Here is a 13787-nt window from a genome sequence, read left to right as displayed (position 1 = left end):
TTTTTTTAAAATCAGTTATAATACTGAATATTAAATGATGCCAATCTACATTTCGGTGCTGGAGTAATTTACTCATGTGTGTGTAGCTGGGGGAGTGAGACACTCACCGGTCCTCGATTTGTTTGCCGGCCGCTTGCACCACTAGTTTCTTCTCCTCCACTTGAGTGATGACATTTTCCAGGATGACTCTTTGGTTCTGAAGTGCCTCCTCCAGTCTCCGGAACCTGAGAGACCAACACACATCCTCATCATCACCATCTCACTCCTTCCTTACTCAAAACATGAGAAACCGTACAACACCGCTGTCATAGACCAGCTATGCACTGGAGGCCGACACTGCTTGACCCACAGAACCGGCGCCCATTGTGGGCCATGCAGATATGTGCAGGATCACCTATAGACAATCTTATGTCCCAGAATGTGTCACACCAGAGTCTCAGCAATGACAGGTAACAAAAGACAAAAAGGTAACAAAATCTCCCCCTATTTTTATGTAATAAGGACAGTGCAATCACAATGCAAAATAACTGTTAAATAGATTTCCTCCCCATAATCCTCATATACAGACTAAAGAAGTTGCGCCGGGGGGCGCTTGTCCCAAGTGTCAGGTCAGATGCCCCAGTTCTCTAGCTGCCAGCCTATGGCTTTGTGCAGCAGACTGGGGTGTCTCAATTAAACTCTAATAAGCTTTATTCATTGTTTAGCATTGTATGAAAAGATCATCCACGTGCCTCCAATTCACTTACAGTGCATTCAGTCTCTGCAAAAGCTTGCAAAGAAATCTTGCACAGTTAGTCATTTAGTATCCTCTAACTTTTGTTGTTATGTCTTTGAATTCTATCTCTCAGGGACTCTGATGGTGAGATCTTTGCGTTCCCAACTAACCATATCAGCACACCTGCCTCACTCATTACTAGGGAATCCATTCCCCCTTTTTTAGATTCCTCTAGGTCTTGGGAACTCTGGTGGTGAAATCTCTGCTCTCCTGAACATTCAGGTCTCCCCACCTGCTGGACTCATTACCAGGGACTTCCCTTTCTCTGCTGAGTTTATCAACCAATTGATAGTGTGGAGAATTCATCAAGGTCCGCCGGAACACCACAAGGTGGGCGGGGACTCCAATGTGATTAAAAAAACAGAGCCAAGAACTATGATGGAGAGGTAGGAACAATCCCTGTGGGGAACGTAGCCCGTGTGACAAGATGAGACTAGGAGCCAAATGGTGCAGTATCGTTTAACAAGGAGATATCTCAAGTAGAGAAAGAGTAGGTATACTCACAAAAGTGGGTTGCAGAACCTGCAACCACCGTCTGTTGCTTACAGGGGAAAACACTATCCCTGTTCAGTATCTCAGGTCCTGCCGGAAATGGATGGTCAATAGAAGTGCCTACAAAACTTAACATTTGTAGGCACTTATATTGACCTGAGGAAGTGGGCAGAGACCCATGAATTGCATTGTCTCTTCGTGCTTGAATAAATATTACCTGATCTAACCCCCCTTTTTGCCTGGGCTATGCCATCTAGAAAGGTAGGACACCTCATTTTTACAGTCTGTTTATTATTTTCAAGTTTTTACATGTACGGTAATCCGGTAATCTGTTTTATCATATTTTGATGGGACATCTCAGTGATGGGCTCTAAGAAAACAAACTCCAAAATCACTCTCCGGACTGACCATTTGTATTGTCTGAGGAACAAATTCTTCATACATCACATCTCCTGGAATACAGGTGTGGAACTCCAGTCCCCGAGGGCCATATCCATGCCAGTGTTTAGGATGGATTGAAAAATGGAGAAATGTGTTCTAACTAATGAACCACACCCTTCCCTGATTCAGTTCTATCAATTAATTTGAGCGGTGTCAAAAATGAGTGAAGACCTCGGCCCTTGAGGACTGGGGATTGACCTTCCTGCCTGATGGTCTCTTTAGAAGTATTGCCCCCCCTGCTCCAAGCCTTGCTACCTACCTGTGCTCCTTATGCTCCAGCACCAGGCAATGCCGGCACATGAGATTGTCACATGTCTCACAGAACAGCTTCAGCGCCTCCTGGCTGTGGATGGGGCAATAAAGGATGTTGGATCCGCCATCACTTCCTGCAGAGCACAGAGAAATCCTCAGTTTGGATAGAAAAAAAAGAGGTTTTGGGAAGAAAAAGATCTGATCTCCAGCATGAGCAGATTATTTAATGCTGATATTAATTCAAGGACATATCTACAATGCATTAAAATGGAAATTATTATTATTTAACCTTTATATAGCACCAACATCTTCTTCAGTGCTGCACAGAGTATATTGTCTTGTCAGTAGGATTAGCCATACAATGCCAGGGAAAAAAAACACATATATAAGTAGATAAATACTTGATCTACTTACATAACACATGTATTGTATTGTCCACGTTTTGATTTCAGTCACTGTTATATAGTAAATGAAGAGAATTCTGTTCCTGGTGGGAACCATGTCTTTTGCCCACAGTTTAGGCTAAATCCTGATGTCATTTCTGACCTTTACTTTTTTCTTTTCTCCTCCAATCGTTGAGTCACCTCAGCCTTGCTTGTAAACACAAATGAGCAGGGGATCGTGTTTCAGATAAGCAGCTACGCAGGGAAATAAAGGGAAGAGCAGGAATATATTATAGATAAAAAGAACCCCCAGCATGCAACTTTTTGGCACTGACTACTAAAGGGCCAGTGCTCCTTAAGTATGTGATAACTCCAAATCATAACAGCAGAAAAAGTTTTGAAAGTTCTGAATGCAGGATTAGCATCTTTATCACTTAATACACTCAGACCAGTTGCTGTTGAAATTTGATTTTTATGGTGACACTCCCGCTTTAACTGTCCCTCAGAGGGACTCACAATCTAATCCCTACCATAGTCATATGTCTTTGTATGTATAGTGTAGCTTATGTATCGCTGTCTAGGGCCAAGTTAGGGGTGAGCCGATTAGCTTATCTGTATGTTTTTGGGATGTGGGAGGAAATCAGAGTGCCTGGAGGAAACCCACATAGACACAGGGAGAATATACAAATTCCGTGCAGATAGAGCCCTTGCTGAGAATCGAATTGGGGCCCCAGCACTGCAAGGCGAGAGTGCTATCCGATATGCCACCACGCTGCCCGAGATGTCTCTTCCATTGCATGACTGCCTGTATTATGTGCTTTCACATCTTATAGACTACCAGCGTCTATTTGCCAAGAACCTATTTTTTATTAGTAAAAAAAAAACTTCTATTAGGGTACTGTGCCTAGGCAAAATGTGAAGGTGTGCCTCACAGGAGCATTGTGGGAGAGTGATGTCAGCTGTGCAGGCGGAGTCAGAGAACATTCATTCATCTGTGGAGCAAATCACCAATAGCAACATGGCCTAAAACAAGTAATAACACTGAGACATTGAGTCATCGTGCTCCAGCATTTTGCTGCAGATAACTTAATAAAAATTTATGAGGATGAGTTAATATGTTCCTGTTCAATAATAGCAGAAAATAGAAGAAAACATGTTATCACCCCTTTAGGTTTAACCAGGGGCAGCACTACCATATGGCAACCTGGGCAATTGGCCCAGAGCCCCGACTGCTGCTGCCCCTCCTGGTCTCCCCCTCCTAAAGTTTATTATGGAGTCCTGTAAAATTTTTGTCAGTGTAGTGACTCACGTGTCTGGCCGGCGAACACTCCCTCATATGTCTGCACTGCGCACTCCCGTTTTCATCCTTGCAGGTGTGACGCTCCTCTGTGACCCAGCGCATGCTATATGTACTAACAAGTGGGAAGCTGAAGACGGGAACACACAGAGGCACAGAAATATGGAGGAGCGTGCATCGGTCAGAACAGGTGAGGAGTTTGTCGGGGAAGGGGGGATAATATTGCCCTGGGGCTTATTGACTTTACACTGGCCCTCGGTTTAACTTTTTATAACAGGAAGATGGATGACAGAATGTAACAAATTGTTCTCAGCCACCTTTCTTTGCTGCAGCCTCAGCCCTTCAGGGGGTTGCAATAAAGTCATTTAAACAGCAGCTCTGCATTACGTTGTCCAATGACCCTACAATTCTTCCTCATCTTTTTATATAGCTGATCAATGTTAGCAAGCAAAGATATTTTCCCATTTTTAAAACCGAATTTCACCCGGGGCCTAGACAGAGCACAGGGGTCTAACCTTTTCTAGGTTTTATTAGGCATCACTTCAGATGGGCAGCTGACCGGCGGTAAATGCTAAAAAGTCTGGCTTGCATGCAAACGTAATACATATTGGGCTCTATTCAGGCCCGGTGTAGGTTGCCCGGTGTAGGTAGCCACAGGTGCCCCTTATTAGTTAACATGATGTACCCTCAATATTAGGTATATAGCAATTCCCATAACTGAATAAAGATATGGGTCTGGGTCTGCTTATATTGCCCAGCCTCTGTTGCTATCTGAATCCCCCCTAAGTTCCCCCTGCGCTCTGCTATGCCCTCATAAATCACAGCCGCACTGTCGTCACGCAGCGGACTGTGTTTACCTATGTAGTGTCACTCTCGCCGCTCCCCCCGCCTCATGCATAGCTCCGGTCCCCGCCCGTGTCCCTTCCCTCCAATCAGCGGGGAGGGAAAGGGACGCAGGCGGGGACCGGAGCTATGCAGGAGGTGGGGGAGCGGCAAGAGTGACACTACATCGGTAAACACAACCCGCTGCGACACGCTGCATGTCGATAGCACGGTTGTGATTTATGAGGGCATAGCAGAGCGCAGGGGGAACTTAGGGGGGATTGAGATAGGAACAGAGGCTGGGCAATATAAGCATACCCAGCCTCTGTGTGCGGATATCATTCTTAGAAACCACCTCACGTTCTCTTTAAGACACAGAGAATGGAGTCGCACACCACTGGTGAGGTGCTGAACCGATATTGTAATCCACAACAAATTCCAGAAGGTCCGCACACTTGAGTACCAAGTCCTGTTTATTCAAACATGTGACACAACCATTCCAAAATCCAACGGGTCGTTTCGAAGCCCTGAGGGGTCCCCTTTGTCAAGGCTACCCTTTTTAGATGCAACCTAAAAACCCACTTCTTCCGAGCAGCACATGCGTGGGGAGCAGCGTGCACAAACAAATCATTTGTCACTGGTGATGAGTTGATCTGCCAAGCGGATTGCTTACACGTCGCGGATCTGGGATCGGGCGCCTCTGTACCCACACCTGATTATCGGCTGATGCTGGACTTAAGTGGTTATCGACCGCCTCAGCCGACTTTATTCAAGCGTGTGTACGAGGCTGTAATGCTGTGTAATGTGCGCACATCTCTTCAACCCTATTTAGTATCTGTAGTTGATTTGTTCACACCAGAAGCTGTAATCTTCCATTGTCTACTATTGATAACTGTTGTATTGTTTATAAATTATTGTTATACCTTGTATTTGTTGTACAGTGCCACAGAAGATGCTGGCGCTATATAAATCAATAATAATAATGTGCAGTAATGAGTACCTGTTCTCTGGGACAGATAATGTTCCCCGCTGCTCTTGCTGTGCCGGTGTTGCTCCGCGCATGTGCTGCACAGCCACTTGTTACAGCGCGTGCACAAGCTGTGGGCGGGGCCCTTGTCCGTACACTCATAGCAGCTCTGAAACACACAAATGTTATTACAGTTACTATTAGCATTATTGTTATTAGTATTTATGTTATAGTGCCATTGCCAGTACAGTGGAACCTTGGTTTGGGAGCATGATTAGTTCCGGAAACATGCTTGTAATCCAAAGCACTCTTATATCAAAGCCAAATTTCCCCATTAAAATGAATGGAAACCAAGATGATTTGTTTCACAATCCAAAAACAGTCATAGAAAAATATTTAATACAAAGTTCTCTACTTTATAAAATAAAAATGTAAATAAGACTTTTATTATTAGTTATAATAACTAATGGAATCATTGCTATCTGGTGGCTCATACTAACTTTTTTTTGTATAGCTTTAACAAGGAACTTATCTAATGACATTTGCTTTTGCCTATTTTTGAGGATTTCATGTAACTGTGCAGTCCCTACACTCAGATTAAGTACAATACTGCAGCGTCAGCGGGTCAAGAACCATCCGCTCAGTTTTGATGATGTGACACTTGTATACATCTTTTGCTTGTATATCAAGTCAAAATTTCACAAAAAAATGTTGCTTGTATTGCAAAGCGCTCTCAAACCAAGCTACTCTGAATCCAAGATTTTAGGGCTGGAACCCACAGGAGCGCTTTTGGCAGCGCTGCGATACGCTAGCACTTTGCCAAAACGCTGGGCTAATGTTAATGGATGGGGCAACTTCCACAGGAGCGTTTGCGTTTCCCAGACACGCAAACGCAGGACCTGCAGCATTTTGGGAGCGTTAGTGCTTCAATGTAAAGTATTGAAACGCTAGCGGAAACGCTCAGCAAAACCTAAACTGAACGGTTTTGCTAGCGTTTTGCGGTTCAGCACACTGTAACAAAATAAAAAATAATTCACAGGACCAATCAGGATAAAAACGCGAAACGCAAAACGCTACGCAACCGCTGAGCAAAAAAATACAATGTTGCAAAACCCGACCGAAAACGCGCATTAATCCGCTTGCAAACCGCTCAGACAAAACGCTAGCGGTAGCGTTTCGCGTTTGCTGATTTCAGTGGGTTCCAGGCCTTACTGTATATTGTACATAAAGTACAAACAGGATGTGAGCAATTACTCGATTTTGCTTTTGATCGATGTTATGCTGCAACAATCTATTATTTTACGACTTACAAAAAAACAACAACATTGCAGATCAATCTTTCTGCTCACACCTCTGCTATGTAATGAATCACATTATTTTAACTCGCTGCATGCTGGCTTTAAATTAGGGTTAAACATCCATTGCGGTTCACGCACATTATAGCGCATGCGTTATGCATTTCCCACTGTGTGAATCCAGCCTAAGGCTAGGTTCACAGTGGCGCGTTGACTAACTCCTGCGTTATAATGTATGTGAACTGCAATGGGGACTGGAAATATTTGGTAATTCAGAACCTGCATGCAGCGAGTTAGAATTAACGCAACAAGTTACAACAAAGAGATGTGAACAGGCCTATAGAACTGTATAGGCAGTGAGTTGATGGCAGGATTATTCTGCAATGCAACTATGGGTCTACCATACTCCGCTCTGGAAAGCTGCCTAGCAGCGGAACTAACCCTTGTTATGCTTTATTTTAAAAAAAAATTGTCATGACCATGGAAGCTATTTTGTTACCAAATTCAACAAAATATTATCTTTCAGCCACTTAACGAGTACCTGAACTAACATGTGACATGGGGGTTGATTCACTATAACAAATAGCGTGCCTTATCAGAGTTAATGTGCCTTATCAGAGTTAACATGCCTTATCAGGGTTAACATGTGCCTTATCAGTTAACATGCCTTATCAGCGTAGCAAAGCGAGTGCTACGAACTTATGCCTGCTACTTCGCAATGATGAGAGCACCACTCGTCCTGCCCTGAGCCACTGCGGGTCCAATAACTTTAAAGGACATTATCTCTGCACTTTGATTGGCCAATAACTTGACAGGCAGCCTATTGGGCCAATCAAAGTGCGGGGATAAGTCCTTTAAAGCATAGTTTCTCAACCTGTGGTACGCGTACCCCAGGGGGTACTTCTAAGGGTTCCAGGGGGTACTCGGGCTTGATATACTTAACCAAGAATAACAATTTTAGAGTTTTAGAAAATGATAAATCTTATTTAAATAGCACCAAATTAGTATTTTAGCTAATTAAAAGCAATAGTAAACGCTTGGAAATGGTTTAAAACCAATTATAATGTACTACGATTAAATATATATTTGTCAAGGGGTACTTGTGATAATGTTTACTATGCCAGGTGGTACTTCGTGAGTATATGGTTTTAAAAGGGGTACATACCAATAAAATGTTGAGAAACACTGCTTTAAAGTGATTGGACCTGCAGTGGCTCAGGGCAGGACGAGTGGAGCTCTCGTCATTGCCAATTAGCAGCCATAAGTTTGTGGTGCTCGCTATGCTACTCTAATAAGGCACGTTAATTCCGATAAGGTCTGTTAACTCTGATAAGACACGTTAACTCTGATAAGACACGTTAACTCTGATAAAGCACTCTAATTGTTATATTGAATCAACCCCATGATGAGATAAAAATGGGTACATACTGTATAATGTTAAACCTACTGACAGCTTTACTGAAGTCAATTTCTATTCTTTTTGCATTGCAAGTGTAAACAAAAACCTGTGGAATTCAGCCATGGCTCTCCTGAAAACAATCAGAAGCCAAAACACTTCTATTTCGCTGAGAAAACACTGCTGAAAACAACTTAGAACTAAAAAAAATTCACAGGGTCATTTCTTCTGTTTCTTTTGCAGCTGACTAGGGATGATCAATGATATGTAGATTTTTTAATGCACATTTATGTACATTTTTATGCAAATATATGCAGTTTGAAAATGGACCAATCAGTTTAAACCCAGGTTTAAACTGATTGGTCCATTTTCAAACTGCATATATTTGCATAAAAATGTGCATAAACTCAGAAGAATTTGCATCTCTTTGATTATCCCTGCATCTTAAAAATTCAGCCTTAAAATAAAAAATAAAAAAATGACATGCCATATCTCATAAGTTTATTTTCACTTCAGGTTTGCTGCTATGGGGAATAAATGCTGCATACACTGCCTAGGCACACTTTCCCTGTCCCGACAATACCCATACAGTACTACATCGCTTGTTTTCCCATTGGTTATGTGACAATTTCACAGCAGAAAAACCTCAACGAGTTCACTGGTCTGTGTGATTGTCCCCTTTCATGTTGGAACCTGGATATAAAATAACAGCAAGGTTCTGCATTACTACATACATAAAGCTTGTGTCAGCACTGTAAGTGATCTTCCCTGTTTGACAAACCAATGTTACATCATGGTTCATATTGTAGGATATTATCGCAGAAGCTATGTGTAACGCTCGGTGAAGCACAGAGAGGTCTGATTACCGGTGACCTGCAGCGTCACGGGGAATACAGACGTATACCAGATTATGTGTGATCTGCAGTATCACCGATAATCCAATATACCAGCTAACCTCTGTTCACCGGAGTAGAGTGTAGTGTTTTGGTGTAACAGTAACACTTAGAGGACTAGGCCTCAGTACAGTAAGACGTACTGTACAGATTACTTCCGCAACCCTGAGCTCTCCAAGGCGGGAGGAGTCAGACTGCTAGCAGGAAGTATCTTCTGAAAGTCACCCTCAGGCGGAAGGGTTACTAACAGAACGAAGAACCTCCTCCAATGATGAGGTCGGTTCTCGAGGTCGGACAAGCCAGGTCGTACACACACAGACAGATAAAGTACAAGATCGAGAGGCAGAGACGGAGTCAAAGTACAGGCAGGGTTCGGCAACGGGGTATCAGGTATATCGGGGTACAGAATCAGGAGGCAGAAACAGAGTCTAGGAGCGAGCCGGGGTTCGGCAACGGTGTATCAGAGATAACGAGGTACAAGATCAAAGTTCAGAAGAGTAGTCAAGGCAGGCAAGAAGTCATAACAAATATCACAATCAAACTAGTACTTTAAGCTATCAACAAATCTATCTTAGTGTAGGATTACAGCTCCAGCTGGTCCCGGCACACTAACGGATCTGACTAACGGATCTGGGTGCTCCCACGTATGTGAACGCAACACCAGACAAGGAACAAATGAACAGCCAGCAGTATATATACACATATCCCCTCTCCAGCACCTCCCTAAGTGCTGGACCAATGAGGAGTGAAGCTATGGTCAGCTGACCTGCCTGGTCAGCTGACTCTCCCCTGAGAGTAATAAATTATGTTTGAGTGCGCGCGCGCGCGTCACTCTGAATCTTGTGGGACTATGAGTCCCAGCAACAGCAGCCCCGTTCTGCGGTGTCCCCACAGCGGGGATCTGCTGGCTATCTGCCGCATTCAGCGCGGCGGTTTCGCCGCGTTCTGCGGCCTGATGCACGGAGGCAGCCGCCTCATGATGCGAGGAGGCGGCTGCCTCTCCGTGCGAGAAGTTCCTGTGTGCGGAAGGAGCCGCCCGCCGCTGGCTCATGGCGGCGGCTCCTCCGCGCTTTCTCACAGTACCCCCCCCCCCGAGGAGTGGACTCCGGACAGCTCCTTCCAGGTTTTTCTGGATGTACAGTATGAAATTCTTTCACTAACTCGTCCGCATGCATGCGATTCCCCGGTACCCATTGTCTCTCCTCAATGCCGTACCCCTTCCATTGTACGAGATACTGCACCGAGTTCTGTACCGTACGTGAATCTATAATCTTTTCCACTTCATACTCGGGTTGGGCATTGACTAAGACAGGAGGAGGGGGGGCGGGACCCACCTGGACTGCAGGTTTGAGAAGCGATACGTGGAAAGACCTCACTCCACGCATACTGGTGGGAAGATCAACGGAGTATGTGACATTGTTAATCTTCCTAGTAACTGGAAACGGACCCACGAACCTGGGACCAAGTTTGTCCGAGGGTTGTTTCAGGGTCAGGTGACGGGTTGACACCCAAACCAAATCTCCTGGTTGGAATTTCCATTCCAACGAGCGTCTCTTGTCAGCCTGACTTTTCTGACTCTGGAATGCCTTTACAAGGTTATTTTTGATGATCCACCACATGTCCTTAAATGATCTCAGCCACATCTCCAAGGCTGGGAACGGAGTGGCCACAACTGGCAGTGGGGAGAATTTAGGCAGTTTACCGGTCACAATCTGAAATGGGCAGAAACCTGAGGACGAACTCTTTAAGTTATTGTGGGCAAATTCTGCATAAGGTAAATATTTCACCCAATCATTCTGTGCCTCAGCAACGTAGCATCTCAAAAATTGCTCCAGCGACTGGTTGACCCTCTCCGTCTGGCCATTTGTCTGTGGGTGATACCCTGAGGAAAATGACAATTTCATGCCCATCAAGTGACAAAATGCCCTCCAAAATTTCGAAATAAACTGAACTCCCCGATCAGATACTATGTCTTCTGGAATGCCATGTAGCCTGAAGATATGGATGATAAATAAATCGGCCAGTTCCTGGGCCGAGGGGAGTCCTTTCAAAGGCACGAAGTGGGCCATCTTGCTAAAACGGTCGACCACCACCCAAATAACTGACATGCCTTCAGATCTGGGAAGCTCCCCCACGAAATCCATGGACAAATGGGTCCATGGTTCGCTCGGGGTGGGTAAAGGCTGCAAGGTACCTACAGATGCCAGCCGGGAGGGCTTGCTTCTTGCGCACACCGCACATTCCCTGACAAATTCTTTACAGTCAGCGGCTAGCGAAGGCCACCAAGCACATCTGGCCACAAGATCCTGCGTCCTAGATGCTCCTGGATGTCCCGCATTCTTATGGGAGTGAACCATCTCCAAGATCTGGAGACGGAAGGGTAACGGAACAAATAACACCCCGTCTGGTTTCCCCTCTGGGATATCCTGCTGAAAAGGACTCAAAGTCTCTTCCCAGTCTTCCCAAGTCTCGGTGGCGGCTAAGACCACATTTCGTGGGACAATGGTTTCAGGAACAGGGGGCTGTGCTGTCTCTGGCTCAAAACACCTAGAAAGAGCGTCTGGCTTGGTATTCTTACTCCCTGGCGTATAAGTGATCAAAAATGTAAATCTCGAGAAGAATAGTGACCATCGAGCCTGCCTTGGGCTCAATCTTTTAGCCCCCTCGATGTATTCTAGGTTCTTGTGGTCGGTATAAACTGTGATAGTGTGCTCCGCTCCTTCTAGCCAGTGACGCCACTCTTCGAAGGCCAACTTGATGGCTAAGAGTTCCCTGTTGCCTATGTCATAGTTTCTCTCTGCCGGAGAGAACCTTCGGGAAAAATAGGCACACGGGTGTAGTCTACCCTGGGGACCAGAACGCTGGGACAGCACAGCCCCCACCCCGATCTCTGAGGCGTCCACCTCAACAATAAATGGAACGGAGGTGTCAACGTGTCTGAGTATGGGAGCTGAACAGAACAACCGCTTTAACTTAGAAAAAGCCTGTACTGCCTCGGGAGGCCAATGAGTGGTGTCTGCCCCTTTTCTAGTAAGGCTAGTGAGAGGAGCGACCACTGTGGAATACCCCTTTATAAACCTTCTATAATAGTTTGCAAACCCCAAGAACCGTTGCAATGATTTTAACCCCACCGGCTGTGGCCACTCCAGGACCGCGGAAACCTTGGCAGGGTCCATAGACAAACCTGAGGTAGAGATTATGTACCCCAAAAACGCAACCGACGTGACCTCGAAAATACATTTTTCGAGCTTGGCGTATAACAAATTTTGCCTCAGTTTGTCTAACACCATCCTGACATGGGTTCTGTGTTCCGAGAGGTTGTTAGAAAAAATGAGAATGTCGTCAAGATAGACTAGAACGAACTTTCCCAATACCTCCCGAAACACCTCATTGATGAGTTCCTGGAAGACGGCCGGGGCATTACACAACCCGAAGGGCATCACCCTATACTCGTAGTGCCCATCGGGGGTATTGAAGGCCGTCTTCCATTCATCGCCCTTCCTTATACGCACCAGGTTGTATGCCCCCCGTAAATCCAGTTTAGAAAATATGCTAGCCTCAGTGACCTGTGTGAACAAATCGTCAATAAGTGGTAACGGGTAGCGATTCTTCACAGTGATTTTATTGAGACCTCGATAATCGATGCAAGGCCGTAACCCCCCATCTTTCTTTTTGACAAAAAAGAAACCTGCCCCAGCGGGCGACCGGGACGGCCTAATGAAGCCCTTTGCCAAGTTCTCACGAATGTATTCCTGCATGGCAAGTTTCTCGGGGCCAGACAAGTTATATAAATGACCTCGAGGAGGCACACAACCGGAACGAAGATCAATGGGACAGTCGAAGGAACGATGCGGGGGCAACTTATCCGCGGCCTTGGGACAAAATACATCGGCATAATCTGCATATTGCTTTGGTACACCTTCCACCTGTACCTTGGTTAGACCCAACGTTAGTCTCCCCAAACACTGCTGGAAACAGTGAGGTGACCATGCCGTCAACTGTCCTGTGGCCCAGTCTATCTGTGGGGAATGTACCTGCAACCAAGGCATGCCTAGGATAATAGTGGAGGTGGACATCTGCAACACATAAAACTGTAACTGCTCCCCGTGTAAAACCCCTATGGTGAGTCCCACAAACGGAGTCTGTGACAGGGGACAGTTCCGCTGCAAAGGGGAGTCGTCAACTGCCGTGACCTGGATGGGGGGTCTCACGGGAGTGAGTGGTAACCCCAACTCCTGAGCAAACTCAAAATTCATAAAGTTAGCCGCTGAGCCGGAATCAATGAAGGCTTCAGTGGCAACAGATTTATCTTCCCATGTGACCGTACATGGGAGAAGTAATTTTTTTTCCCTAAGGGGTGAAGTCTGTGTGCCTAGGGTGTCACCCCCCACTACTCCTAGGCAGACCCGTTTCCCGCCCTATTGGGGCAGTTTCGCACCCTATGCCCTGCCTCTGCACAGTATAGGCACAGTTGTTCCGTCATCCTCCGCCTTCGCTCCACCTGGGTCAATTTTGAACGACCAATTTGCATCGGCTCTGGTGGAGGCAAGGCCAGAAAGGGTGAGACAGGCGGAGGTGCTGGTTCAGAGGCTGCAGCAACCGGTGCCGTATACGAAGTCACCCTGACACGGTGACTTCCCCTAGCCTGCTTCTGATGGCGTAGCCTGCGATCTACACGAATGGCCGATGATATGGCCTCATCAACTGTCTTGGGCTCTGGTACTGTCAACATTAAGTCAGAGACCTCCTCCGTCAATCCAGACAGAAAATAATC

At 45.7% G+C, this 13787-nt stretch overlaps 1 protein-coding gene across 1 annotated transcript in view; it reads right to left on the bottom strand.

Moving 5' to 3' along the window:
- Positions 1-13787, bottom strand: part of TRIM66 (tripartite motif containing 66) — a 139229-nt gene that overhangs the window by 51320 nt on the left and 74122 nt on the right. The window contains 3 exon segments of the mRNA XM_068260166.1: positions 108-224; positions 1968-2094; positions 5463-5598. Coding sequence (XP_068116267.1) covers positions 108-224; positions 1968-2094; positions 5463-5598 — 380 coding nt within the window.

This window comes from Hyperolius riggenbachi, chromosome 11, assembly GCF_040937935.1.
Source record: "Hyperolius riggenbachi isolate aHypRig1 chromosome 11, aHypRig1.pri, whole genome shotgun sequence".
NCBI classification, from domain to species: domain Eukaryota; kingdom Metazoa; phylum Chordata; class Amphibia; order Anura; family Hyperoliidae; genus Hyperolius; species Hyperolius riggenbachi.
The sequence above is the reverse complement of the archived record's forward strand: the minus strand, read 5'-3'. Positions and strand labels throughout refer to the sequence as shown.